This window comes from Rhyacophila brunnea, unplaced genomic scaffold, assembly GCF_057557595.1.
Source record: "Rhyacophila brunnea isolate RB1 unplaced genomic scaffold, BYU_Rbru_1.0 scaffold_11, whole genome shotgun sequence".
Taxonomy (NCBI): Eukaryota; Metazoa; Arthropoda; class Insecta; order Trichoptera; family Rhyacophilidae; genus Rhyacophila; species Rhyacophila brunnea.
Genome location: NW_028232763.1, coordinates 45,139,211 through 45,166,461, shown reverse-complemented (window position 1 = coordinate 45,166,461; position 27,251 = coordinate 45,139,211). Strand labels below are relative to the sequence as shown.

Here is a 27,251-nt window from a genome sequence, read left to right as displayed (position 1 = left end):
ACTATTTGGTTCTTGCCCATATCATATTATAATGCCGGCGGATGGAGCTACTGCCGCGGCAATTGTGGCATATTTTATTGTTGGTAGACAATAAAAAACCAAGACGTTGAAGAGCTTGGGTGCGTGAGTGGATTGCAAGACGGGAGACTCTCGGATGCTACAGTAATTTAGTAATAGAGCTAAGAGCTGAGGATATGGCAATGACTGTATAAAAATTTCGTATGCTTGTCGCTGGAAGATTTCGATGCATTATTGTTAAATGTTGAGCCGATTATAAAAAAAGACACCCATATGCGTAAAATCGTCTATTCCGGGTGGGTGCCTGATGAGGTGCCTCCGAATCCCTCGGCTAGCTCTGAGGGTGGGAGTGGAGGTTCATCGATGTAGAGCAGGCAGTAGTCTCTTGGATTGGAGTATTCATGAAGGGGCTTCAAATGAAACTCGTCAAAAATTAATTAAGTCCTTATATTGTCCACATTCACACTTGATTAACAAGTTTTAGTTTAATTATAGTCAAGGGATTGTTTATTGAAACGCAAAATTAATTATTATTTAGTTACACAAAGTCAAGTCAAGGTCCAAGTTCACAATTGTTCACAATTTATCAAAGTTCACACAATTCAAATAAAGCTGTCGCCGATATTATACAATTATTATTACAAAGCGCACGGAGCCGTCACGAAGAAGCTTTGGAAACCGATGGCCAATAAAATAAAAGGTCGAAAAAAAAATTCAGGGCCTCCGTTGAAGAGCCGCTGTTCAAAACTAAAACTTTCGCATCTCCAAATGATTAAGTATTGAAGAGGTATTTATCTTAAAAATCCCGTTTAGGCACCTATTTATAATTTTTCGAGTGAAATTTGAGTCCCAGTTAGGTATTTAACCTCAGGGGGTGACTTTGGTGTGGTAGATCTACTACACACGGAGCCACTAGACTTGAAGATTATGATTTTGTATGGAAAATTTTTGAAATCAAAGACAGAAAAAACACTTCCCGCGCGATCTATGACACATAAACAATAATATATGACAACATGTTTGGCATAGATGTCACAGACATGGAACTAGTGTCACACAAAATTACCGAGGTGTTTACACTGAGCCGAAAATCTATGACATAGAAGGCTGTCATAGATCGTTTGACATATATGTGACAGTCTATGACACTCTATGACATTGTATTTACACTCTGTGACACAGGACGCCAACATAAGAAACGGGTTTTTCGACATTATATGTGACAGATCGTCACAGAGTGTATTTTGAACCATTAAGGTTCAAATAGACTATATGACGATTGGGCACATATGTGACAAGAGCGTTTTATTGTCTATGATCATATCTATGCCATTCCGTTTACACATGAGCCAATATATGTCAAAAAAATCTATGAGAGAGGCGTGGGCATAGATTCTATGACACCCGTATGTGCCAATCCGTTTACACACGATGCCGTAAAATCTATTGTGTCACATATTTGCCACTGATAAATACTACCAACATGACGCTTGACAAACTTTATGGTTGGTACACCTTCATAAACGTCAAACAGATAATAATTATAAAACGAAATAAATCAGTACCTACCTAGGCTTGTTAGTGAGATTTAAAATTTATTTATCTATTTGGTTCCTGTCCATAATAAAAAACCAAGACGCAGACGAGTTTGGGTTCGTGAGTGGATTGCAAGACGGGAAACTCTCGGATGCTACAGTCAATCTGCAGTAATTTAATAAGAGAGCTAAGAGCTGAGGATACGGCAATGTATACAAATTTTGTACGCTTGTCGCTGGAAGATTTCGATGCATTGTTGTTAAAGATACACACGAAAAAAACATCAGGAATCAAGAATTGAGATCACAACGATATGGAATAGAGTATCTTTACCTAGCTTAATAGCCTAAACAAGTCATCAATTGAAAAGAGAACTGAGACTGAATGGTCATAGGATAATATTGTGTTTAATTTCACAGAGCATCTGCCTAATATAATACCAAGTTTCAGGAAGGAACGTACCTCAAGGCTGTCTACACTTTTGTGGATAGGTACCTAGGTACCTTTATACATTTCATAGAATAATAATATACTATAAATACTTTGCAAAGAGAGCTCGTTATCTGAATTGGAATAGCTAGCCGCTAGAGAAACACTTAACTCGATGTGGAATGTCTAATAAAAATCGTTGCGATACTTGCTAAATTTGAAGTAGTGACGACAGCTATCGAGTCACAGCCAAGGAACTTCAGGAGGCCGAAAAACTTTCATCTCACGTGGTACCTGTCGCTGGTCCCTTGGCCACTCTTTGTCGCCTTTTCCTTATTTTTATAGTCTTTGTATTGGCACCGCAAACTCTGCCATTTACGCGTGGCATCATCCACCGAGTACTGAGAACTGCTTTCAAGGCCCAAATCTTGTACGATTTGGACCCTGTTTTTATAATCAGTCAGTGTACAGTCCCACAATAGTGGATTACCTTCTACCAATCCGATTAAATTAATGATTATTTCATCCGTCCACTCCAACACGATTTTGCGACTTCTTCTGTCCATTTTTGACTAGGTATTGTTTCGTTTAGTAGTCAAGATTGTTAAGATGGCGTTTGAAATCAAAGACAGAAAAACACTTCCCGCGCGATCTATGACCCATAAACAATAATATATGACAACATGTTCGGCATAGATGTCACAGACATAAACTAGTGTCACACAAAATTACCGAGGTGTTTACACTGAGCCGAAAATCTATGACATAGAGGCCGTCATAGATCGTTTGACATATATGTGACAGTCTATGACATCGTATTTACACTCTATGACACAGGACGCCAACATAAGAAACGGGTTTTTCGACATATATGTGACAGATCGTCATATAGTGTATTTGAACCATTACATTTGTCATAGCATTGGCCATAGATAATATAGGTAAAGTGGGTGAAGGACAGCAACACTGGTCTCGCTTAGTCTATGACTGTTTTTCTAAACAATAATTTTGACACATTATTTTGACAGCGGTCTCCATAAAAATAAATAAAACAATGAATATTAGAGATGGTAATTCAGAAAATAGTGCATCAAAATTATGCCGCGCCTGTTTAGCTGACCGAGAAGATATGCAAGATCTTTTTCAAACTTGCTTTACTGATGTATTTATTTATTGCACCTCTCTAGAGATATCCGAAAATGACGGATTGCCTTCATGCCTTTGCCGTGACTGTGTTACATTGCTTAACACATTGTATTATTTTAAACAGCAATGCGTCAGATCTGATGAAACATTACGACAAATAATAATTCCACAGGTATTTTAAATTCACTAATTAACATTCTAAACAGCACATAATATACTTTTATAAGATACTTAATTTTTACATTATTTTGTAGGTTAATGGCAATATAAAAGAAGAAGATGGGGCATTTGAATCAAAGTATGACATGAAATACGACGTCAGCTTACCTAATACTACGGAAAGGTCCAATTACGACCAGTTAAGCAACCGTGAACACTCTTTCGGTTGTATAGATGACAATAATTACAACAATGAACAACCTGATTCATTTTTGGAACCGAAGATTCATATTTCCGAATCCATAAGATTAGAAGCTGCTCCCAGCCCCATCGACAACAGATTACCTAAGCCTAAAGCAAGTAATATAGATATTCAACACCCAATAAAAGAAATATTTAAAAGTAATGGACCTCAATTTATCAAAGGTAAAAAATGATTCACCTACATTACGTGTTTTGAAAAAAGCTTCAGCGTATTAGAATAGATAGAGTGGGATTCTAAAACATATTTATCCAAGTCAATACCGCTTAATTGGATCACATCAAGACTTGAGCCTTTGGCCCAATAAAGCAGCTGACCTAATTTAGCAAATTTCACATAAAATTACCCATTCGCTGCTGACCTTTTAGTTAATATTTGATTACCACATTTAATTATTTAACAGTTATCCGTCGTCAAGGAAAAGTCCGTCAAGATTCCAAATCAAGGCCATTTTTTTCGTACCAAAAACTTTCAAAAAACGATTGTATGCTATTTTACTGAAAATATTCCGAGATTGACTCAATACAATAAGTTGCTCAACTTTCGGTTATTGTAGTTATAGAGGTTGGTTATTGATTTGGTAGCATGTTTGAAGCCAAACTTACATGTATTTCGACATTTCAATCATTCATTGCAATCAATGAATCCTTTCCGGTGATTCAACCGCATCACTGAAGATTATATTATTATCCTATATTTTAACCACTTAATAACTTTTTACAGTGAAGAAAAGTATATTAGAACCGAAAAGAAGAAAATTACCGCCCATTACTTGTGAATTCTGTAAGAAACTATTCTCATCTGTGCCACTACTACATAAGCACGTTAAGGAAAAACACACAACTGCAATTAAAAGGTATAAAATCTACACATTTACTTATAATTTCATAACTTATAAAAAAATTGATCCGTGATCCCCCCAGCGACGCATGTATACATGTGAAAGGTGGAACCATAACCATTAATATGCTGAGCTGCGATTACTTCTCGTGTGTAAGAATTAGACAGGTCTTTGTGATTCTTGTTATGATTGGTACTGTACTTTCTCTCGCGTGGTTACCCTCTGACTATGTCTTGTGTCGTGCCAAAACAATCTCACGGCAATGTAGTTATTGTTTCTTAAATCATGATTATTCATTTACAAAATGCAGTAGTTTCTTGCTGTTACTTGGGGAAAATATTTATTGGAATGATTTCTTTTTCTAGTGCAATTTATATTATAATTACAATTAAATATGAAAAAATTTGGTGCAGAATTAATGTCTGTGAGCTACTCAGCACTATTGACGAATCTAACAAAATTCATATAGAGGAGTGTTTTAGATATTGTAAATAGTGCGGGAAAATTCAGTAATTTCTGTGTCAGCAATTTAATTTAATTTCTAATTGAAAAAATAAACGAAATGATTTAATAATATTTTGACCATTTAATGCAGACCTGTGCAAACTTTTTGGATGAAGGGCCACATTAGGAATATACAATGAACAGCGGGCCGCAAGTAAAATACTATTTTTAGACATGCATTATTTTTTATCATGAAAAAGGAATTTCAACATAAGAAAATAAATGATTCTCTAATAGCCAACAATTTAATGAGAAGAATGAAATTGTTTTAATTTCAGGTGTTAATTTTATTATGTAATTGAGATTCTTAAAACTGCTTGTAAATGTTCTTTAAATCTGTGAATCTTTAAATTAGTTGTTCGAATTTGTCAAAATTAAGAGTGTTGTATAATTTGCAGATTTCTTCTCGACGATGCAATTCATAGACATATTCAAATTTTATTTTTCAAAAGGCGTTAAAATGTAGAAAAAGGTAACTTTTTTGAGAACTACGATTAAAGTTCGCGGACTCCACAAAAATACTTGACGGGCCATAGTTTGCCCAGGCCTGCTATAGAGGGTATAAACAAAATATGTTTGCTTTTATTTCTTCAATATTTCAGCACAAACTTTCAATATTTAATTCACCATGGCTTTTAAAACAGCGTTAAATATTATTTGATAACTCAACGATATTTAAAATAAATATTTATTTACTATTCACTGGAACAGTGTTTTCCATCCGCCGGTCCATATAACTTTTCTACTGGTCTGCGAATAGTTTTTTTAAAATACCTCTGTCAATTATCAAAAAAAGTAATATTTTTTGGTTATTTGGGTGTTATAATATAAGATTTTTAAAATTAAACAAAATACTATATAAATAATACTTTTTATTTCTGTGTTGGTGGTCAGCGAAATGTTTGTCTTATTTTCACCAGATTTATTTATTTTATCATATATAAGTGTTACTTTTACCGGTATTTAATGCCTTTCTTTTGATTTGTTTTAATCGTTCATCTCATTACACTAGGCAGTATTTCCTGGTGCTTTTTGTGGCTTTATTTATGAACGAAATTTTATAAAACTTTCAGAAGAAAGAATTTAAAGATTGTGAAGGAAAAATCTAAAGGGCAGCTTTTTAAAAAGGAAACAAAGGCATTATTCAAATGCCCCAAATGTGAAAAACGATTTAAGTTGGCGGAAAGACTAGACGGCCATGTGAGAGAGCATTATGGACTAAAAGTAAGTAAAAATATCAATAATGTTTTCTGCCAGTTAAGTTGGCAGTGCTTCGGACAAGGCATTTAGCATGTGTCAATACCAAATTTGAATCTTGACTGCATCAAACAAGTGTCAATTTTTTTTGTGCAGTTGTTAGCTTTCCTGTGGGAGATATGGTAGCAAATAATATTTTGTAAATTATTATTATATAGGTACACATCAAAGATGTTTAATTATCTTCCTGATAGAACCGTCTGTGGTTTCCTTGTCGAAATTGTTGGAGCAAGCTTCAGTTTGTCATAAGTGTCATTTTTATGCACCAGGCAGTAAAACATACAAACACTTCCAGCGCATCCATTTTATACACAAGACTGCTTTCGGCCGCTATCTAGGGTAGGTTTGTATCAAAGTATTGGTACTTATTGTAACAATTACAATGTTAGTTGTAATTGTTACAATAAGTGCTATGTTTTAACAGCACCTATTTTGACTGTGGTAAATTTTAGAGCATGATAGACGGTTTAGACAGCTAACTTATTGTAATTGTTATAATAAGTGTTAATACTTTGATACAAACCTACCCTAGATAGCTGCCGTAGCGGCCGAAAGCAGTCAGTATAAAAAAGGTTTTCTTCAATTTCTTTGGTACACGGAGAGATTGGTGTACCTTTGGTAAATAGACAAAATATTAAACGTGTTGACAGCATTGTTTGAAAATAATAAAAAAACTGGCGGTATATTAATTACAGAGAATATTAATTATTCTATACCAATGAAACTATACCATAAACATTCTGGAATTACTAGTGTTGTAATATAATATAATTATATTCTACATCTTTATTATTCCAAACCAATAAGATTTTATTTTGCTACTAGAGATGTTCTTATATTAAAAATTTTAGTACTGTTCGGTTATACGGAATACAGCGGAAAACACATTTTGAAAATAGCCGATAAACTGGATTGTTTGTTAGGTTAACTTAACCAAACCTAACCTAACCAAACCTAACCTAACCCAACCCAACCTAACCTAACCTAAACTAACCCAAACCGACAAATAATCCAGTTTATCGGCTATTTTCAAAATGCGTTTTCCGCTGTATTCCGTATAACCGAACAGTACCAAATTTTTCATTACCCACTGCCAGTTTAGACTTGTATGTGAAGTTAGCTGCACAATAGAGAAATAAACCTGTTTTATAGCACACTGCCTAGGGTCGTATGCATGAGATTCCCAAAAACCTTATAGGCTATATACTGCACGTTTGTATGCACGAGTACAAACGTAATTCATTGTTTAGTGACGTCACGAATGTGACGTCATCATGTGTCATGGTGTCCGTATAATGGCAATCTTATAAAATTTCATTCTCCGATCAATAATTCAAAATTTTGAAATTGTAAATGTGTCTGAGTGTGCGAAATTGTGAAGTGTAAAAGTGTGCGAACGGTACCATATAAATTTAATAATTATAAATGAATAATTATTATGAACTTTAAATAATTTATCAGTTATTTTATCACATTTATTTTATAATTCTACTGTACGAAAGGATAAAGTATTGCCAGTAAACATTTCCATTTAGTGGCAATGCTGAATACATACATATTATTATGACTAACTTCACTTCAATTATGAGATGTCAAAACAAAATAAAAATAAATGACAGAAATGCAAATGGATTTAGATAATAATATGTAATGATCTCTGTATAATATTATCATTTATACCAATCACCAGATGACACTAATGATGTATCCAGTGTATTTGAGAGTTGTGCCTTGTTTATTACAGTTATCTTACAATAATTAACTTGGTAGGTAGGTACCATAATATTTTGAACAATGCAGAATGCTTCCAATTGCATATTTTAATGCCAGATTCAGCAGTAGGTACCTATTTTTGCGGTCGTTTAGCGGAAATATTTTATTGTTATCTTACGTAAATCCATCTTATCTCTCCATGAGAAATATTGCGCTTTGTAAGCGAAATAAGTACGACGCATTGTATCAGTTACCTACTATCTAAATTATAGACTAGGGATCAAAATTATACCTATTTTTAAACAGCACGACTTGGAACTGTTTTTAAAGTTCGCAAATGTTGTACAGAGTCTATAAAATGAACGAGGGCCTCAAGCAAACGTTTGTTATTATGAATGCATTATTTAAATGACATTTGAAAGTGACAGATGAAGCAGTCATTTTGAATGGCGTGTGACGTCAGATTCCTTACGTCACAAACAGTGCTATACACTATATGATGGAAAATCGGTTAAATAGCTCATAAAGAATTTGGTAATCTCATACATACGGCCCCTAGTATTGAGGTATATCCGAAGAGTAGGCGTTTGCTCATCTTCTTAGGGAACTTAGTGACTGAGGTGAGCATTATTATTAATTTAAAATGCGTCACCCTTGTCCAAGAATAGGCTACGTTCTATTTTTCTCTTGAGAAACATCTTAGTTCATACATACATATAGGTCACCGTTTAAGAAGTTGGTTTGAAAACCACTGCCTTACGCAAAACATCAAAATCAATTTTGAATGTCAAAAATTATGAATGCGTAAAATCTATGTTTTTAGGTTGCAAAATTAGCTAAAAGCGTCACATCTATGATCTCAATAGTTCTAAGTCTTTGATTCTAGCATATTTTCTTTGTGGTTGTTGATTATTAGTAATTAGTATACATCATGCAAAATTAAATGTTTAATTAATATATACACATATATCGTTTTCGCAGCCTTTCATTTGTAAGATATGCCATAAAGAATATTCCAACCCTCGCACCTTCAGAATGCACTTGAACCGGCACAGCGGGAAGCGAAGTTATGTCTGCAATGTATGCGGCAAGTCGTTCAATTATCCCACCGTGCTGGAAATACATAAACGAATACACAGTGGAGAGAAAAAATTCTCTTGTGAAATCTGCAACACTAGTTTCCTTCAGTCCAGTCATTTGAAGGTAAGGAGTAAAAATTTGTGATAATTGGGTAAAGCTACGTAAGTCAAAAATATCTACTTCACACGAGACCACTTTAGAACAGAAAATAGCGTCTAGAATAGGAGTTCCAAAAGTTATTCGGTTCACGGCACCCTTGGTGCATCAGGGTTTTTCCACAGTACCCATCAGAACATACCTAACAGTTGCAAAAAAAATTACAAAGAAGCCACTCTCATTCCAATTTCCAGGTTGATTTTTGCACGATACTGGTTTTTATAATAGCATATGTACGGACGAGGGTCTGATTTTGTTTCTGGTGAGCATTTAAACCAGTGATCGCCAAACAGTCGCTCGGCAACGGCGGCATTTTCAGTAGCTTTAGGATATTTTATCATATTATTTATAAATTGGCCTCTCAAATTTTATTATTGGACTCCGAACTGAAATATTTCTCACACTGACTCACAGATGTATAGATACTATCATGATAATTGCATTCGGATGGGTGGACAAGGTACTCACTGAGAATTGAGAAAAAGGTGCGAGGAAAGTGAATGCCATTCATTTCACTAATTATTTTTACACTCACTTATTTCAAGGTACTTTTCAATTATTATTTTGTTTAAAAATACATAATTAAAGTACGCATTTTATGTTTTATTGGAAATCCGATGTCCTAAATTATTTTAAGTAATATACCTAAAAATATTATGTATGGTACGATAAAGGACGATTAAAAAATATAAAGAAGGAATACCTATGTGTAAGTACTCATCTGCAACATCTTCTTGGCTACGTGTTAAAACTGTAAACTAACATGCTCCTCCCATTTTTCCATTATAAACTAACAAGCTCCTCCCATTTAGTCGACAACAGCGCCTAGAAGCGTAGCCAAGAAGATGTTGCAGAAGAGTAGCTCACCAGACAATTTCAATTTCTGTAAGTAGCTCACACCTCATTGAGTTTTTAGACCACTGATTTAAACGGTTATTAGTCACATTTTAGTGAAAATATTGGGAAATTCTGCGGTGCCTCTGTGGATCCTGCTGGTCTAGGACGGTTCAGCGTTGACTTCCAACAATTTTTGTTAAGTGTAGAGTGAAGTATGTTTAAAAAATTGGGCCGTAAATTTAAATTACACCATAGTTTAAAAAAGGATCATACAGCGAAAAGCTATATATTAAGGTATAGTGTGAGATGTGCAGTTATTTTCTGTAATGAATTCTTTAAAATTACAGTAGGTATATAGGTATATTTGGTGTAAAATTATAGTACGCTTGTCCAGTCCTTTATCTATAAATGCATAACGTTTTTCACTTTTCAAGTAAGTTATCATAATATAACTGCGTTTTTTTATTTTTACAGAATCACATGCTAACTCACACTTCTGACAAGCCGTACAGTTGCTCACAATGTAACAAGCACTTTAAATCAGACAGAATACTGAAGAACCACGTGGAGAGACACCGCGGCCTGAGAAATTTCGTCTGCTCCATTTGCGGCAAGAGATTCCTGTCAAGCGGCGAGCTGACCAACCACATGCGCTCGCACACCAATGAGAGACCTTACGACTGCTCCCTCTGCCAGAAGAAGTTCCAATCGAAGAGCCTGCTGGCTGTGCACAACAGAATACACACGGGCGAAAGGCCATATAAGTGTGAAGTTTGCCATAAAGACTTTATGACCTCGCAAGTGCTCAAGAGGCACAGCATGACTCATACTGGTGCAAAACCTCATATTTGTGAACTGTGTCATCGAGGGTTCAGCCAACGTTGCTCCCTCAAAACGCACATGAAGTCTCATCAGTTGATTCTTCAGGGTGTTTGTTTTGAGACTGGATAAATCTACAGCTATGCACATAACGTGACTGCTGATAGCTTAACTTGCATTCAGTGAACAGAAGCTCTGGAAACGCGCAACAATATTTAGTATGATTAAAAATCTTTGAGTTCACAATGACTGTGTTCTTTCTTTTCTGAGTTTCTGATGGAGTACGCGTGAGTGGATTGCAGGACATATCTTAATCGAGTGAAGAGGATACATGATTTATTTATTTATTTGAAAAAGACACGTTGAGTACATAACAAATTATTAATTCAGGACGTTCACAACATGACATTTAGAATAAAAATTACAAGTAATCAGTTCGGAAAATCAGAAAAAACAAAGTGGAGGAAAAAAAGAAAGCAAAAATAGTTTTATACAAAAGAAATAAAATTTAAAAAAACAACAATGATTCAAAAAGTACAAATGGTGTAACACAAATAATCGCAATGTTTTGAGACACTTGTTTTCATGACAAACATTTTATAAAGAAAACATCATATTTATTTTTTTGAAAGATAAATGCATTTATGTTTATGTGAATATTAGGTATTTTTTAAATATCAATATTTGTTTATTTATATAAACAATTAGTGTATGCACCATTTTTTTCATCAATAATCCCACTAAAATATCGTCTCTGTTCTGGCAGAACACACTAACTGGAGAATACTAGTTTTGAGTAATTTGACTTTGAAGTTGTTAAAATGTTTGAAATAATGGTCTATCATGTGAGTTTATTAAGTAATCGTAAAAAGAATGACTTTAAAATAAAGACTGTTTATTTATTAAGAAGGTTTCCAGACGGTAAAGTTTGAAATAAGGAACATTTTGGTACTAACTCAATATGTAATTTTTTCGAATTAGTGTCTTCTGCCAGAACAGTGACGATATGATACAGACATTGATCCATAAAAATAATGTTATAAATCCATAGAGTTGTTTCAAGAATTCTCACGTAAAAAATTTCAAATGTACTTTTTAACTTTAGAATAGTTCTATATTCAGCTGACGACTTGATCAATTGATGGAAAATACTTAGAAAATGATGCAGAGGTTTTTTTTATCATCTTCTATATCTCTCGACAAAAATTACATGTTCAGACTTTTTTCACAGCACATACCAGGAACCTCTCGCAGCACACAGTTTGGTGGACACTGGAATAGATTCTCCATACGGGTAATTGTAGAGTGCGAAAATAGTTGAAGTGTCATGGCCGCCGTCGTGGCGCTGCGGTATATTAAGAAAGGATTGTCAGTATTGTAGTTCTCAAAACAGCAACGCTTCACGTTAAACTTGCCGCAGTCTAGATTGTTTGGTTTTCTGGGTTTTATTATACCCTATTCTGTGGAGGTTCTTGTGGACTGCTTTGTGTAAAACTATTTTTTCCAAGGCAGTGAAATATCTGTACACCAGTGTAGACTAATACCCTGTTTACACGTGCATGGATTTACTGCTGACAGTACATATATTATTATCATGGCCATAACAAAAAAATGCATGTGTGAACACGTATTATCGTGCAAATTGTAAGATAGCATGCATGAACCAAAAAAGTTCAGAAGCTTCTGAATTTTCACGCAACAGTTGGGATTTGTTCCATATCTGCACCTGCTTAGTAGAACTATAGTGGTGGCGAACCTGCCAATAAAAAACGAACTACACCGCACACTCATTTTGAGGTTAACCGATTTTCACGACCTGTCAAATAGTACTATAAAATGACAACATCATGTCTCGCTTACTCTTGAAGAGTGAGATTGGCGAGACAGTCAGCACTTTTACGTGTAAACAGTTATTATCGCGATAGTTTAAAATGCACACTATTGGTGCAAGTAAATCCATGCACGTGTACAGGCGATATAAGGAGAATATCATTTAACCCTTTTACTCCCATTCGGCCGATATTTCGGCCCACCATACCTATGCGAAAACTCCATCTGGGCCGATCCATCGGCCGAAAGTTTGGAACCAAATTTACGATTTATTCCAAATTTTTTCCCGTCATATTTCGTCTTGTGTAGACAAAGCATTATATTCACTGTGTGTTGTGTGTGAGTAACATTTATTTTAGTGTCAGCTTTATTTATAATTATGTCATACCCTATTAACTCACAAGTCATAATTGCTCTGCTGTGGAACTTGAGACCAAAGAGGGTCATAAAAATAATAAAACATTATTTTTATGACACATTTTAAATTCTGATATTTGTTTTATTAGTGCAGGATCCCATAGACTTTTCGTATACATAATATGCAGAACGCATTCTGACAATTGGAATAGGTTTTAGGGGTCACCAAGATACGAGGGTGGGTCAATAAGTCCTTAGAAAAGCCGACAGGTGGCGCGACTAGTACTGTAAGCGGTTTGTTTTCATGCAGCGGCACTACCGATTCAGTATGCTGCGAAGTTTCAATCAGATTGGTCGGGTTGTTGTGTGTTTCTCGTACATTTAAAAAAAAAATTTGCTTGTGGAAAATGGAAAATGGAGAAAATTGAGTTTAGAGCTGTTATTAAACATTTTAATATAAAAGGGTTAACAGCAAAGGAAATAAAAAATGAGTTGGATTTAGTTCACGGCATATCTGCTCCTTCATTTGCAACTATTTATAACTGGTTAAATGAATTTAAACGTGGTCGTACATCAACAAAGGATGAACCACGCTCAGGACGTCCTGTAGAGGTGACTACATCAGAAATGATCAATAAAATCCACGATATGGTGTTAAGTGACCGAAGATTAAAGTTGAGTGAGATAATTGAGGTTACAGGGATCTCAAAAAGTAGCGTCATTTCTATTTTACATGACAAATTGGGCATGAAAAATATTTCTGCAAGATGGGTGCCGCGTTTGCTCACAGTCGACAATAAACGCAATAGGGTGGTGGCCTCTAAAGCCCTGTTGTCGCTCATGCAACGCAATCCGGATGAATTTTTTCGTCGCTTTGTGACTGTAGATGAAACATGGATACACCACTATACTCCCGAGACGAAAGAACAGTCAAAGCAGTGGATTGCGAAGACAAACCATGTCCAAAGAAGGCGAAAACCGTAAAATCAGCTGGTAAGGTTATGGCTACTGTATTTTGGGATGCACGTGAAATTATTTTCGTTGACTATTTGGAAAAAGGAAAAACAATAACAGGGGATTATTATGCATCTTTATTGGACCAGCTAAAAAACGAAATTGAAGAAAAACGGCCTCATTTAAACAGGAAAAAAATCCTCTTTCATCAGGACAATGCCCGTGTTCACACATGTTTACGATCAATGGCTAAAATTGAAGAATTGAAGTTCGAATTGGTCGACCACCCACCGTATTCGCCAGATTTAGCCCCCAGTGACTTTTTCCTTTTCCCAAACTTAAAAAAATGGCTAAGTGGACAACGTTTTTTTTCAAATGAAGAAGTCATCGATCGGACAAATGCTTATTTTGAGGACCTTCCGAAAACTTATTTTTCTGACGGTTTAAAAAAAATTGAGAAACGTCTAACCAAATGTATTGAGCTCCAAGGAGATTATGTTGAGAAATAAAAAAAAAATACAAAAATAAAAACTGTTTTAATGCTTTTTTCTAAGGAATTATTGACCCACCCTCGTATATAATGTCGATGTTGCCAGGGGATATTAGTGGTCAATTTTTTTTTATTGAGGTTTTAATTTTTTTTCTTATAACCCACCAAAAATTGTTCTGAGTTCTTCAATAAAACCAAGACGGGATCAGGGATTGATTGAAAATGCAATAATTGTACCATGCCATCGGCATGGTCGTAGAACGGTCCGTCCCGTTTGAAAAAATAAAAATAGCGGGTAGTGAAATGTGTTCAAAATTATCGATTCTTAGGACCCTTCTTGGCTTAAATTATTTTTTTTAGTAGCATTTTTGTATATAATCACCTAAATTGGTTTCTTTACTATATCTATGCATATGACATTCGTTTAAGTATTATGGTTAATCCAGAAACAGTGTAGCTTGCAGATATAGGTAGGTGAATAAATGAAATAACGATAACCACTAACCACACTAAGTACCTACACATTTATTAAAAAAAAGAAACAAGAAGTCAAGTGTTCAAACTGCTTTAGGTATCATGATCACAGTTTTTACAAACAATACTTACACATTTGCACAATGATATTCGTGTCAAAGCCGATTTCTTATAACTACGTGATAATGTACGGCAGTCAGAATTACATTTGCATGGTTTAACCAAATAATTTGGCAGAGGTTCATTCGTCATTTGTCTTGGATACAAATTATTTTCTCATAATTGTTAGAAGTTGTAGGAAATCAATAGGCTCAATAGTGGATCAGATGAGCTTTTCCATAAATAAACTTGTGCTGAAGCCCTTAAACAGTGTAAATGCTTATAATATCTAAGCCTTGGAGATTGTCCCTTAGTGTATGTAGTAGGTATGTGGTGGATTAATTGCAAAGATTTTTTTGTGAGTCCTCAAAATAAATTACAGCTTGTTAAATGTATTTGCAAAAATGCTCCCACATTTGCAAAAATCAACGGAAAAAGTGAGCTGTACATTGTGGTGGATTTGACGACCCCACACAATGGTTTAAATTGCAGGGATCAATTTACACTGACGCCATTGATTTAAAATCAAAATCATTTAGAAGCAGACTCTGGAGTCTAGAATGTTCTGTCATATATTTCATGCTGTAAAAATGCAAAATTTGGAGATTATCACAGTCCCGATACAGATGTTTTAATTTTAGGCATTCATTTCTGGAATTGGTTGCCATGGATTATGGTTTGAGGGATCTCAGAAGAAATTCCATGTTTTAGAATGCCATTTGGCAGCTGAATCTCTTGGCGAAAATATTTGTAATATTATACCAGCATTACATTGTTTAACCGGCTGCGACACCACTAGTGACTGCATATGTACAAAGAAACAAGCTTTAACCATCTCGTCAATGAGTTTTGTTCAGGATGCACTTTCAGCTTTAGGAAATGGTTTATTGGAGACCACAGCAGTTTCAAGACCTGGAAAAATTTTGCACTTACTTATTATATAAACAAAAACCAATAGCGAATGAGCTTCGGCATAAATTTATTTCCCAAAATATTGAATTTAGTTTAAATTTGTCAAGAGTGATATGCACATATGATTCATTGTATTTACACTGTTTAAAGCCTTCAGCATAAGTTTATTTACGGGAAAGCTCATATGTTCCACTATTTGAGCCTCTTGATGTCCTACAACTTGACTATGAGTTACGAGAAAATAATTCGTATCCAAGACAAATGACGAATGAACCTCTACCAAATTATTTAATTAAACCATGCAAATGTAATTCTTACTGCCGTACATTATCACGTAGTTATAAGAAATCGGCTTTGACATGTATATCATTGTGCAAATGTGTAAGTAGTGTTTGTAAAAACTGTGATCATGATACTTAAAGGAGTTTGAACACTGGACTTGTTTTTCTTTTTTTTTAATAAATGTGTAGGTACTTAGTGTGGTTAGTGGTTATCGTTATTTCATTTATTCACCTACCTATATATGCAACCTACACTGTTTCTGGATTAACCATAATACTAAAATGAATGTCATATGCATAGATATAGTAAAGAAACCAATTTAGGTGATTATATACAAAAATGCTACTAAATAAAATAATTTAAGCCAAGAAGGGTCCTAAGAATCGATAATTTTGAACACATTTCACTACCCGCTATTTTTATTTTTTCAAACGGGACGGACCGTTCTACGACCATGCCGATGGCATGGTACAATTATTGCATTTTCAATCAATCCCTGATCCCGTATTGGTTTTATTGAAGAACTCAAAACAATTTTTGGTGGGTTATAAGAAAAAAAATTAAAACCTCAATAAAAAAAAATTGACCACTAATATCGCCTGGCAACATCGACATTATATATCTTGGTGACCCCTAAAACCTATTCCAATTGTCAGAATGCGTTCCGCATATTATGTATACGACAAGTCTATGGGATCCTGCACTATATGATTCATATATCACATTACAAAATGAATTTTGTAATTTTTGAACTAACAATGAATGCCACTGTACTTTTGTTAAGATGGTGAAAAAATACATAAATATAAATATTATTATAAATGATTTAGTGCTTTGAAACTTATTTTTAGAAATTACTTCATTACCATATCAGTTAGTCCTCGATACTGTATCGAATTCTCTTGTGATTTCGTGAATTGAATAATATTCTTGAATACCTTGACACTATACGATTTTTTTTTGATTACTTTATAAAAATTCTATTTCATAGAGAAATAATAATATGTTTATTTTTTTTTCTGTTACTACATAAGGATAGATTATATTATAAAATTTGATATATCAATTATAAATAAAAAAATGTTGTCACACTTGTTTTGTAGTTCAAAATAGTTTTATCCGTTCATTTCTAAATAAATATTGATACATTATTTTTTTCTTTTGTTTTATTGATGTAAACTATCAATATTATTACTTATTATTGCTTTATACACCATTGAGAACACACAAAAAAAGTTTCAAATTTTTAAAACATGTGTAGAATTAGTTATTTAAATAAAACTAAATCGACGATTTTTTGTCAAAAAACGCTTGGGAGTTTTCGCATATGCTAGGCTAAATCAGCTGGGAGTAAAAGAGTTAATAAAATGTCACTCAATAGGTGTTCTTGAGAGTTTACAAAATATTTTATTTGGTTCGCTAGAACAAAAAATAGTCAGAACCACTGTTTTAGATCAACTTGGGAATTGAAATACGAGACCGGTTTTCGTTGAATTTCAGAGTCACTTACTCTTGAAGAATGAGATTGGTGAGACAGTCAGCACTTTTACGTGTAAACAGTTTATCGCGATAGTTTCAATTACACACTATTGGTGCAAGTAAATCCACGCACGTGTACAGGTGCTATAACATATTCTCTCTGCATCAATCGATTACTTGAGATTGGATGTATGTAGTATATCGTCGCTTAAGAAACAACACCGCGTAAGTCCCCATTTGGCAGTTTTGAGTTTTGAATATCATTCGGTAGGTAAAAAAATCCTACACCGTGTTCCTTCTATGGAAAAAATCCAATGACCAATTACGAGACGTTATATTAATAGCAGTATCACCGCGTAACTCCGTGGCTCGCGACTTGGTTAATAACACAGCGGATGTCAGTGGATCAGTCTGTTTCTGTACACCGCGGTGACCACAGGTGAGTGTCCACTAAGTTTTTGTATTTATAGCATTATTCAAACGGATTCGTTATAAAGTTAATTGCTTATATGGTAGATACTTTACTTATAAATATTTAACTGCATTAAATTCAAACCATTCCTAGTCAGTTTTTCGATCATGTAAAAATGTTGAAAGACTTCCGCGGTGTTTACTTTATATTGTTTCGCGGACTTCCGCGGTGTTAATATCTTTTATTTATTTCAACGATAGCCGTCATATCATTGTTTATTCAAATCCTATCACCGTATTTGATTATTATAATAATATACTTACAAATATTGAATTTTTTAATGTCTTTAAGACGCGATTAGGTCAACACATAATAACATTTTAATAGAGATCTATAAAAATACTGTAACACTTATTTGGATTATGAATTTAAAATATTTTACAAATATTATTTGTAATAGATTCATTTTTATTTTAGGTCCAGTGATACGTTTATTCCACAAAAAAAGTTGTAATGTCTGCCCTTGAGTCCGACTCCGACATGCCATCAAGTGAGGAGAGAGAAATTGACGATTTGTCTCAAATTTTGAAAATTAAAACAGTGCCTTCGCAAAACACGACGAACTCATCCAAAGACTTAGAAAATATTGACATTAACAATTTGTCATTCTCCTTTTCTGAAGATATTATATCACTTAACACTCCTTGCCAATTGGAAACCAATCTGGATAGTAACCCTCGGTCTGATGAAAACATACAGACTATTGGAGTTAACAATGTTATTGATGAAGAGCTACCAGAAGTTAAACCAACGGTTGATACTTGGGAAAATGTTGACCTTCAAATTGATATTGCACAGTCGACAACTACTACGCCAACTCCCAATATCCATGGGGATCTTCAAGAAAATAGGGAAAGAAAAAGTAAAGTCAATAAAGATCCTAAAATTTGGAAGAGAAACACAAACAAGAAACTACGCATGGAAGGAAAAGAGTATCTTGGCTACAGGCGAGGAGAGAAAACAGGAAATAAGTTTCAGGTGATAAATGATACTCTGAGAAGTGCCAGAAAAATGGCCCCCCCGTGTACATCCAATAGTTGCTTCAAGTCAAAGTTTCGAGGGTGCAATCAAGTAGATGAAGAGAAAAGGAAAACCATATTTAATTCTTTTTGGTTTATAATGGACTGGGATCAACGAAAAACGTTTTTGTGCTCGCACGTGCAATGTGTGGAAATTAAACAAAAAAAGTGCAAAGGCAAAAACTCAAGACGAGAAGGCAGTCGACAATATTTTTTGACCTCAAATGGCTCCAGAGTACAAATTTGCCAAAAACTGTTCTTGAGTACTTTTGGAATCAAAGAGTGGACTCTTAGATATTGGATTGGTAAGTCAGAAAATGGCATGACACCAAAAACTGCTTTGACGAAAAATGCTCGTACGTCTCCAAAAAAAGAAAGCGGAAACAGGGTTCCTTCTGCAGTTTTTTGACAAACTGCCGAAATTACTGTCTCATTATATATATTAGACAAACAACTTCGAGGCTATATTTGGAGCCGATTATTACAAGTATGTCGCAACTGTACGACTTGTACAAACAGGAATGCGAGAGTGATGGACAGAGGACAGCCGTTAGTAGATGGTTGTTTGACAATAATTTCCTCAAACAAAATTTAAGTTTGTTTAGGCCAAAGATGAGTATGATGTATGTTGCTCTCACAAACATGGCAACACATCAGACATGGTATGGAGTGAGCATAATAAAAGAAAAGACCTCGCAAGGTCCGAAAAAGATGCTGACAAAAAACTTGCCATCATAGGCCAGTGCCACGTTTTCACACAAGATCTCCAAGCCGTGAAGTTGGTTCCACAACTTCAAGCCAGCTCTCTTTATTTTAAAACTAAGAAAACCATGACGCAACTTGTTATTGGTATGACGAAACCAATGGAGGGGTTAGTGTCGTCAGTGTTTGTTACTTATATAATAGATTGTGTAGAAACAGAACTTAAGAAAAAAGTACTTCCAGTCATTTTATATTCAGATGGTTGTGGTTTTCAGAATCGAAACGTGGTAATAAGTAATGCTCTGCTAAATTTAGCGATGCGGTATGGCATTACGATAACGCAAAAATATTTAGAAAAAGGGCACAAGCAAATGGAGTGCGATTCCGTGCACAGCACTATAGAATGCAAGCTAAAAAATAAAGAGATTTTTTTGCCTAGCCAATATGCGACGATTACCAAGGAGGCGAGAAAAAATGCTAAACCATACATCGTTCGCCGATTAGATTACAACTTTTTTAATAATTATTCCGATAAAAGAAAATTCGTTTATGATTCCATAAGACCAGGAAAAATGGTTAACAACCCTACCGTGGTGGACTTAAGGGTTCTACAATATGATGCTAATAGTTACATTAAGTACAAATTGAATTACGAAGATGAATTAATGGACCTACCTCGAAGATCGAAATCCTTCTCAGCACTTCCTAAACTGTACAATCGGCGTTTGCCAATAAAAGAATCCAAATGGAAACACCTCCAGGAATTGTAAAATGTCATGCCTTCTGACTGTCGACTGTCGTGTTTTTACGATTTATTACAACATGAGTGAAATATTATTTGTGTGCATACCTATAAATAGAACAGTACATCTTTAGTAATACTTTCTTCTTTAGTACTTTTTCTCTTTTACATTATTTTTTTAACAATATTTATGAAAACTACCTACCTGTCTTGTGGTTGGGCATGTCAACAATCGAAGAATGTGCATGAGGCAATGCATGAATGTGGAGGAAGCAAGATTTATGTTTAGATTTAACAAAAATGTGTGGCGTTTGAATTTGAAAAAAAAGTTTCGTTTTATAACTTCTTTTATTAATAACATGGTAAATGATAACCTGTTACTTATGTGTTAAAGATTATAAGTGTTATGTTGAATTCACCATTGTTTTTTGGATATTTTTTTGTCTTTTTTCTATTCTTTAACAATCTGTTTATTTTATTTTTAAGACAAGATTGTTGTCTTAATCGAATAAATATGTTTTTTCCGCACAAACAGCATTTTTTTATAGTAGTGACTATTAAAATTATAAGAGGCAACACAGCGTATGTCATAAAAATGCAAAATCCTGAGCGAAAACACTGCGCAAGTCCCGCAACAACTTAACCAAGCACTTTCGAAACAAAATGTTAATCCGTAGGCGTAAATGATTTTTTTTTAACTAAACACAAAAAAAATAAGTTAAAAGGTATCAATTTTCAATTTTTTGAGACGTTTTTTGTTTCCCCTGAAAATTTTAATCAATTGACTTCCACGGTGTTGTTTCTTAAGCGACAATATATGGTATTATTGAAATAGTTAAAAAAAAAATAAGGCAATTTTAATTCAAATTAAGTATATACTTTATTCACAATTTTTTACTTTTCAAGTTTAAAATTTTGAAGTACCTACTGAAGAATAGAATTTTAATAACTAATAAATTATAATAATTTTATGCTATACTTATAATATGAATTCAATTTTAATTATAATAAAAAAAGTCAATGAATAGGACACTTGGTACTAAGTTGATGAATTAATAACTTCATTGATCTCATCAGAAAGGTTGAGAAGTTTCCTCCATAGATCCACAGGCAGGCTGATGCCTTTCTTTCCGGGCAGCATCTCTCCGTTCTTTTCATAGAACTCCCTGATGTCCACGTAGACTTTGCCTTTCCAGTTTCTCACTTTGACTAGTTTGGTGCCTTGCAAAACCCATGTTGGCTCTTTGTCTTCTGTTCTGGCCCCACTTGCGGCACCACCTTTGGAGCCGGAGTTCTTAGACTTTTTTGCCGGAGTAGGATTTCTCTAGAATAAGAAATGAAAATGATTTAAACAGCTTATTGATTTTCAGATGGTATAGTATTAGTGTTGCCAATTCTGTATAAAACATTCGCAGAAAGTGCTGCATGAGAATCAACCGAGGACAAGCTGGATTCAGGAATTCAAATTGCCACATTGCCTTGGCTTCATAGATTATGAAAATGCGTTTGATTCCATAGAGAAGCTCTCCATAATACAGGTCTTAATAGTTAATTCCTTAATTAATCATAATAGGGAATTCCTTGGCCATATAAATACTCTCAATAATGTGGGAACAGCATTTCTGACAATCTTCACAGACATGCGGATTTTTCATCAGCAAAGGTGTCCATCAAGGATGGTATTGGGTTGAGAGTTAGATATGTACGTGAAAGAGTGATTTAAAGTACGACAGATCACTGCTGAGATGTCCACAACCATGTAATAGTAAGTTATAGTCATTGGTAACTTTCCACACAGTAACGTGATTGGTTTAAGTGCTATCTACACCGAAAACTATAAGCCGGCTCGCACATCTAAACTCGTCTCGTCTGCAACATGTTGAATACGTCGACGTGACAATCATCGTTATTCACAAAACACACGTTACCAAATGGAGCTTCCACACATTTGTGGAATGTGACATTTTAGTTTGAAAAAAAAACATTTAAGTGTTGCATGCGACTCACGCTGTGAGTTGAAGCTGCAAGTATTGAGGTCACGCATGCACACAGACTACGAGTCAGTCAGTTCTATACAGCACGTTTGCCGGTCACTAGGCGCCTATGTGCATGGCCCAATATGAAACATCAATGCGATGTTCCTAGGTTTGATTTATGGCTGTGCCAGACGATGCCGAGTTTAGATGTGCGAGCCGGCTAAAGGTGAATCAACCATAACTTATAAGTAAATATTTTGAAATGCGAAGCTTGGGATGTTGAAAGGTGATGTTTCAACGGATGCACCATCAATGATTGATAGCTCGAAACAGCAACCTTATTAGAGAAAATGCAAAACATTGAAGTATAATTCTGTAGTTTTTCCTTGTCACAATGTGAATAGGCTTTAAATAATTTAGGTATTTAGAATCCCTAGCTAAATGATAGAAACCAAAATATGTCAAACCTGTCTGAAAAACTATTGCTACATTTGTAGGTTATATGAACAACCTACGTAATAAGCCAAAAAATCACAGATTTATTGATTTGTGGGCGATATGTTACAGGGTAAAGCTAATAATGACGAAAACGTATATTTTTAGAAGTGGATATAAGCACTTACATTTATTATAAAGGAAATAATTTGTTGAAAATTAATGCCGGTAATCAAAATGCCATCTGCGAAATCGATTGGTGATTAATAAAATTTATGAAAATATTACATATGGGAAGCTTTGTGGTGTTTATCACACAAGAAATCGATGTTTTCAAACTGATAATGGTTAAATATTTAGTTTTTGTAATCATAAATGAAATTTATAGTAGGTACACTAGAAAATTAGTGACGTAAATCGTGTGTAGAAATGATTCAATTGTCATTGTATTTTATTAAAAATATATTATTTATATACTAACGTCAACGGGTCCTTCATCACTAGAACTAGAATCACTCGCCGGCTTTTTTGTTTTTGGCATTTTTAATAAATCAAACGTAGGATGCAAAAATTAAAAACATAAAAACCGCCAACTCTTTTACCATAGATTTTTCACGAACTGACAACCATAGACAATTACTAACAACGCTGCTAATAGTGTTGCCAAATTCCAGTCGACACGGCCGTAGATAATATAATCTATGCCGTAGCTTTTTATTTATTAGGGCGGTGATTGACCTAAAATTTTCATTCTAACGAAAATAATTTTTAGCGAATTTTGTAATAATTTCCAATAAAAATATCGTATACACAAAGAGATTGGACTTATCTCTTTGCGTATTCATTATTAGGTATAGATAATTGTTTGAGGTGGAGAAGGACATAATGAAAGGAGTATTACCTACCAATGAAACTCATTATTCAGGTTGACTTTGAAGTCCTTAAGATAGAGTTTGCTCTTCCTTTTCCGCGTGAGGAGTCATTGTACTAATTTATCCCATTTCGTCTATTACATCGCGTACTCTTGTCTGCTTCCTAACCCATTAGTTTATCTTATGGTCCTTTCGCGTGATGCCCAACATGCACCTCTCCATGCCTCGCTGTGTGACTCTTAGCCTTTGAACATCTCTCGTGTTGAGGGTCCACGTCTCGCAGCCATACGTGAGCACGGGTAGCACACATTGGTTGAACACCCTACGCTTAAGACATAATGGTAGGTCACTCTTGAAGATACTATTCAGACGTCCGAAAGCACTCCATCCCAGCTTTGTTCTTCGAGCAATTTCATCGTGCATGCTTCCGTCTATGGACACCTGCTGTCCAAGATAGACGTAGCTGCTGACTTGCTCGAGTTGGGTGCCAGAAATACAGATAATCGCAGGGTCCGAAAAACAGTTCCTCATCACTTTTGTCTTTGAGACATTTATCTTTAGACCGACCGTTTGACTGACATCCGCGAGTTCATGCATTCTACCTTGGAGGTCTTTCGGGTCTTGTGAGAGTATAACAATATCATCTGCAAAGCGCAGGTGACTGAGGTGCTCACCATTAATTGGAACACCTTTTTCCTCCCAATCAAGTTTCCTAAATAAGTCCTCAAGAGTAGCGGTGAATAGTTTAGGTGACATGGTATCACCTTGCCGGACACCTTTGTTAATGGGGAATTTACACGACCGTTTGTGGAGTTTCACGCATGCTGTGGCATCACTGTATATACTGTTTAATATGTTTATGTAGCGTCTGGAAAATCCTTGGTTGCTAAGGGCGTCTATAATTGAGAATTTTTTGATGGAATCAAACGCCTTTTCATAGTCTATAAAACCAAGATATAATGGCAGCTTGTATTCCTGGTAGCGCTCTATGATTTCCCTGACGACCACATTGCTCGCCGAAAGGACGGCCGCTGGACAAATGCCGTCATCCAATGCTACCCAAGGGGTACGAAACGGCCACAGGGTCGCCCTAAAAGCCGCTGGATTGACGAACTGGTAAAATACGTGGCGAAACGACACAGGACCGAGAGAGTTGGAGAAAGCTTGGGGAGGCCTTCATCCAGCAATGGATTAACCCCGGCTGATGATGATCCCATTTCTTGTCGTCGGTCATTCCTTTTTCTGGCAATACTCAAACCCGCGTCTCCAACAGTGGCAACACTGGTCCCCAAACAACTTTTTATACATAGATAGATTTGTGAGGTTCCTTCTGGACTTCAAAGTCAACATGAATAATAAGAGTTTTATTAGTAGGTAAAACTCCTTTCATTATTCGAATTTGACTTTGAAGTCCTTGAGATATCTGTTTGTTATCACCTGGTGTTGGGTATGCCAAATTCCTGTATGTGACCATGATTCATTGACGAGGTATTATAGTCCAACGTGCCGTTCGATGTATAGGGTTGAATAGAGAAGTTAATGGGTTTTTTTCCCTTCTAATGGTGGTGTGTCCGTCGTTCTCTGGTAGTAGTCGTGAAATGTCGACTCACTACGCCAGTTACCCCTCTCTCAGATGTCATCTATCGGGTAGGTATTTTTCTAGCCAGTTTAAGGAAGCCACCGCTGATCGGACACTGCCTGGTGGTTCTTGTACTCCTGCTTCTAACAGGACTGACCTTATCCAATTCCCTATAACTGCCCTGGTGGCTGGTTTTGGTGGTCCTCTTGAAGATATAAATAATTCTGAAATATTCCCACCTTCCTCTCTCCTTGGGTTTGACACGCATACGGGTTTCCGTAGCCAGAATACTGGGTCGATGTTGCTTAACAGACCACGTGATCGTCGTAGGTCAAAATTGAGATTTTTTTGTATTGTCAAACCATGATCCTGGACACTCCTTAAATGTTGTAGATAATCTATTTATATAATTTTGAAGCCTTAGTATCCTTTATAGTTATTTTAAACATTTTATGACTGCATAAAGTATTTTTGTTACATAAAATAGTATTCTTTTAAACCTCTCGCTCTAATGTTTTAGAATATAGTCATATTTCGGTACATAACTGTGCAGTGGTGTTAAGATTTTTTACGTTTATTAATTTTTAAACGCATTTATGAAACCATTAGTATAATTTATTACAAGATAATTTTTGTAAAATATTCACGATAAAAAATTATATTGATAATCTCTGTGATCCCAAATTTGACAAGAATTAGGCATTTTATTATTCAAAAAATCGGCAAGATTAACACATTTGAAGATGATTCTAAAGATACTTATTATAAGCTATGTTTTTGACCATTCAAGTGTGATAAACATCTTATAAATAATAATTGCTTTATAATAATTATTGACCTAAGAATAAGGTAGTGTTTTTTTGAAATACGCCATTTCTTTTGTCATTCCCCAGTGGTTAAGCTCTAACATACAGCCGTAGCCATAAATTGACAAACTATAATTGAAGTAGGGAGTAAAATGATATTGACGCGCGTGTTTGAACATGTACCGTTTAAAAAAAAATAAAAAAAAATTCGGTTAGGTACATGTTCAAACTCGCGCGTTAACATAATTTTACTCCTTACTTTAATTATAGTTTGTCAATTTATGGCTACGGCCGTATGTTGTAGCTTAACCACCAGGGAATGACAAAAGAGATGGCGTATTTCAAAAAAACACTACCTTATTCTTAGGACAATAATTATTATAAAGCAATCATTATTCATAAGATGTTTATCACACTTGAATGGTCAAAGACATAGCTTATAATAAGTATCTTTAGAATCATCTTCAAATGTGTTAATCTTGCCGATTTTTTGAATAATAAAATGCCTAATTCTTGTCAAATTTGGGATCACAGAGATTATCAATATAATTTTTTATCGTGAATATTTTACAAAAATTATCTCATCATAAATTATACTAATGGTTTCATAAATGCGTTTAAAAATTAATAAACGTAAAAAATCTTAACACCACTGCACAGTTATGTACCGAAATATGACTATATTCTAAAAATTAGAGCGAGAGGTTTAAAAGAATACTATTTTATGTAACAAAAATACTTTATGCAGTCATCAAATGTTTAAAATAACTATAAAGGATAATAAGGCTTCAAAATTATATAAATAGATTATCTACAACGTTTAAGAAGTGTCCAGGATCATGGTTTGAAAATACAATAAAAACTCAATTTTGACCTTCGACGAGCATGTACCCCCTTAACTTCCATCCCGATTGACGATGCTTGGCGATATCTGTCTTTGCGCCAAACACTGGCCATAAAATTATGTGATCACCTTTATCCACTAATCCATTGTCTACTATACTGAGTAGTGTG

General features: G+C 34.8%; 2 protein-coding genes and 1 long non-coding RNA gene across 5 annotated transcripts; 2 read left to right on the top strand and 1 right to left on the bottom strand.

Annotated features, from left to right (window-relative positions):
• Nucleotides 1-2,966: 2,966 nt before the first annotated feature.
• LOC147078755 (uncharacterized) lies at nucleotides 2,967-11,251 on the top strand. 3 transcript variants are annotated; one of them, XM_085960432.1, is made up of 7 exons: nucleotides 2,967-3,301; nucleotides 3,384-3,714; nucleotides 4,274-4,406; nucleotides 5,969-6,119; nucleotides 8,847-9,068; nucleotides 10,413-10,770; nucleotides 10,997-11,251. In XM_085960432.1, exons 1-7 carry the CDS (start codon nucleotides 3,038-3,040, stop codon nucleotides 11,032-11,034), a joined length of 1,497 nt encoding a protein of 498 aa, XP_085816558.1. In that variant the 5' UTR covers nucleotides 2,967-3,037; the 3' UTR covers nucleotides 11,035-11,251. The 3 variants fall into 3 exon arrangements, with proteins under 3 accessions (XP_085816558.1, XP_085816556.1, XP_085816557.1); XM_085960430.1 differs by having other exon boundaries at nucleotides 10,413-11,001; XM_085960431.1 differs by lacking the exons at nucleotides 8,847-9,068; nucleotides 10,997-11,251 and having other exon boundaries at nucleotides 10,413-10,977.
• Nucleotides 11,252-13,435: 2,184 nt separating this feature from the next.
• LOC147078754 (uncharacterized) lies at nucleotides 13,436-21,101 on the top strand. Its single transcript, XR_015072208.1, has 2 exons — nucleotides 13,436-14,683; nucleotides 19,796-21,101. It is a non-coding gene; the product is annotated as an uncharacterized LOC147078754 (long non-coding RNA).
• A 308-nt stretch (nucleotides 21,102-21,409) lies between these two features.
• Ssb-c31a (single stranded-binding protein c31A) lies at nucleotides 21,410-23,632 on the bottom strand. Its single transcript, XM_085960433.1, has 2 exons — nucleotides 23,462-23,632; nucleotides 21,410-21,893 (listed from the first exon to the last, which is right to left on the bottom strand). The coding sequence occupies exons 1-2, from the start codon at nucleotides 23,519-23,521 to the stop codon at nucleotides 21,609-21,611; spliced, it is 345 nt and encodes a 114-aa protein (XP_085816559.1). The 5' UTR covers nucleotides 23,522-23,632; the 3' UTR covers nucleotides 21,410-21,608.
• Between the last annotated feature and the right edge of the window lie 3,619 nt (nucleotides 23,633-27,251).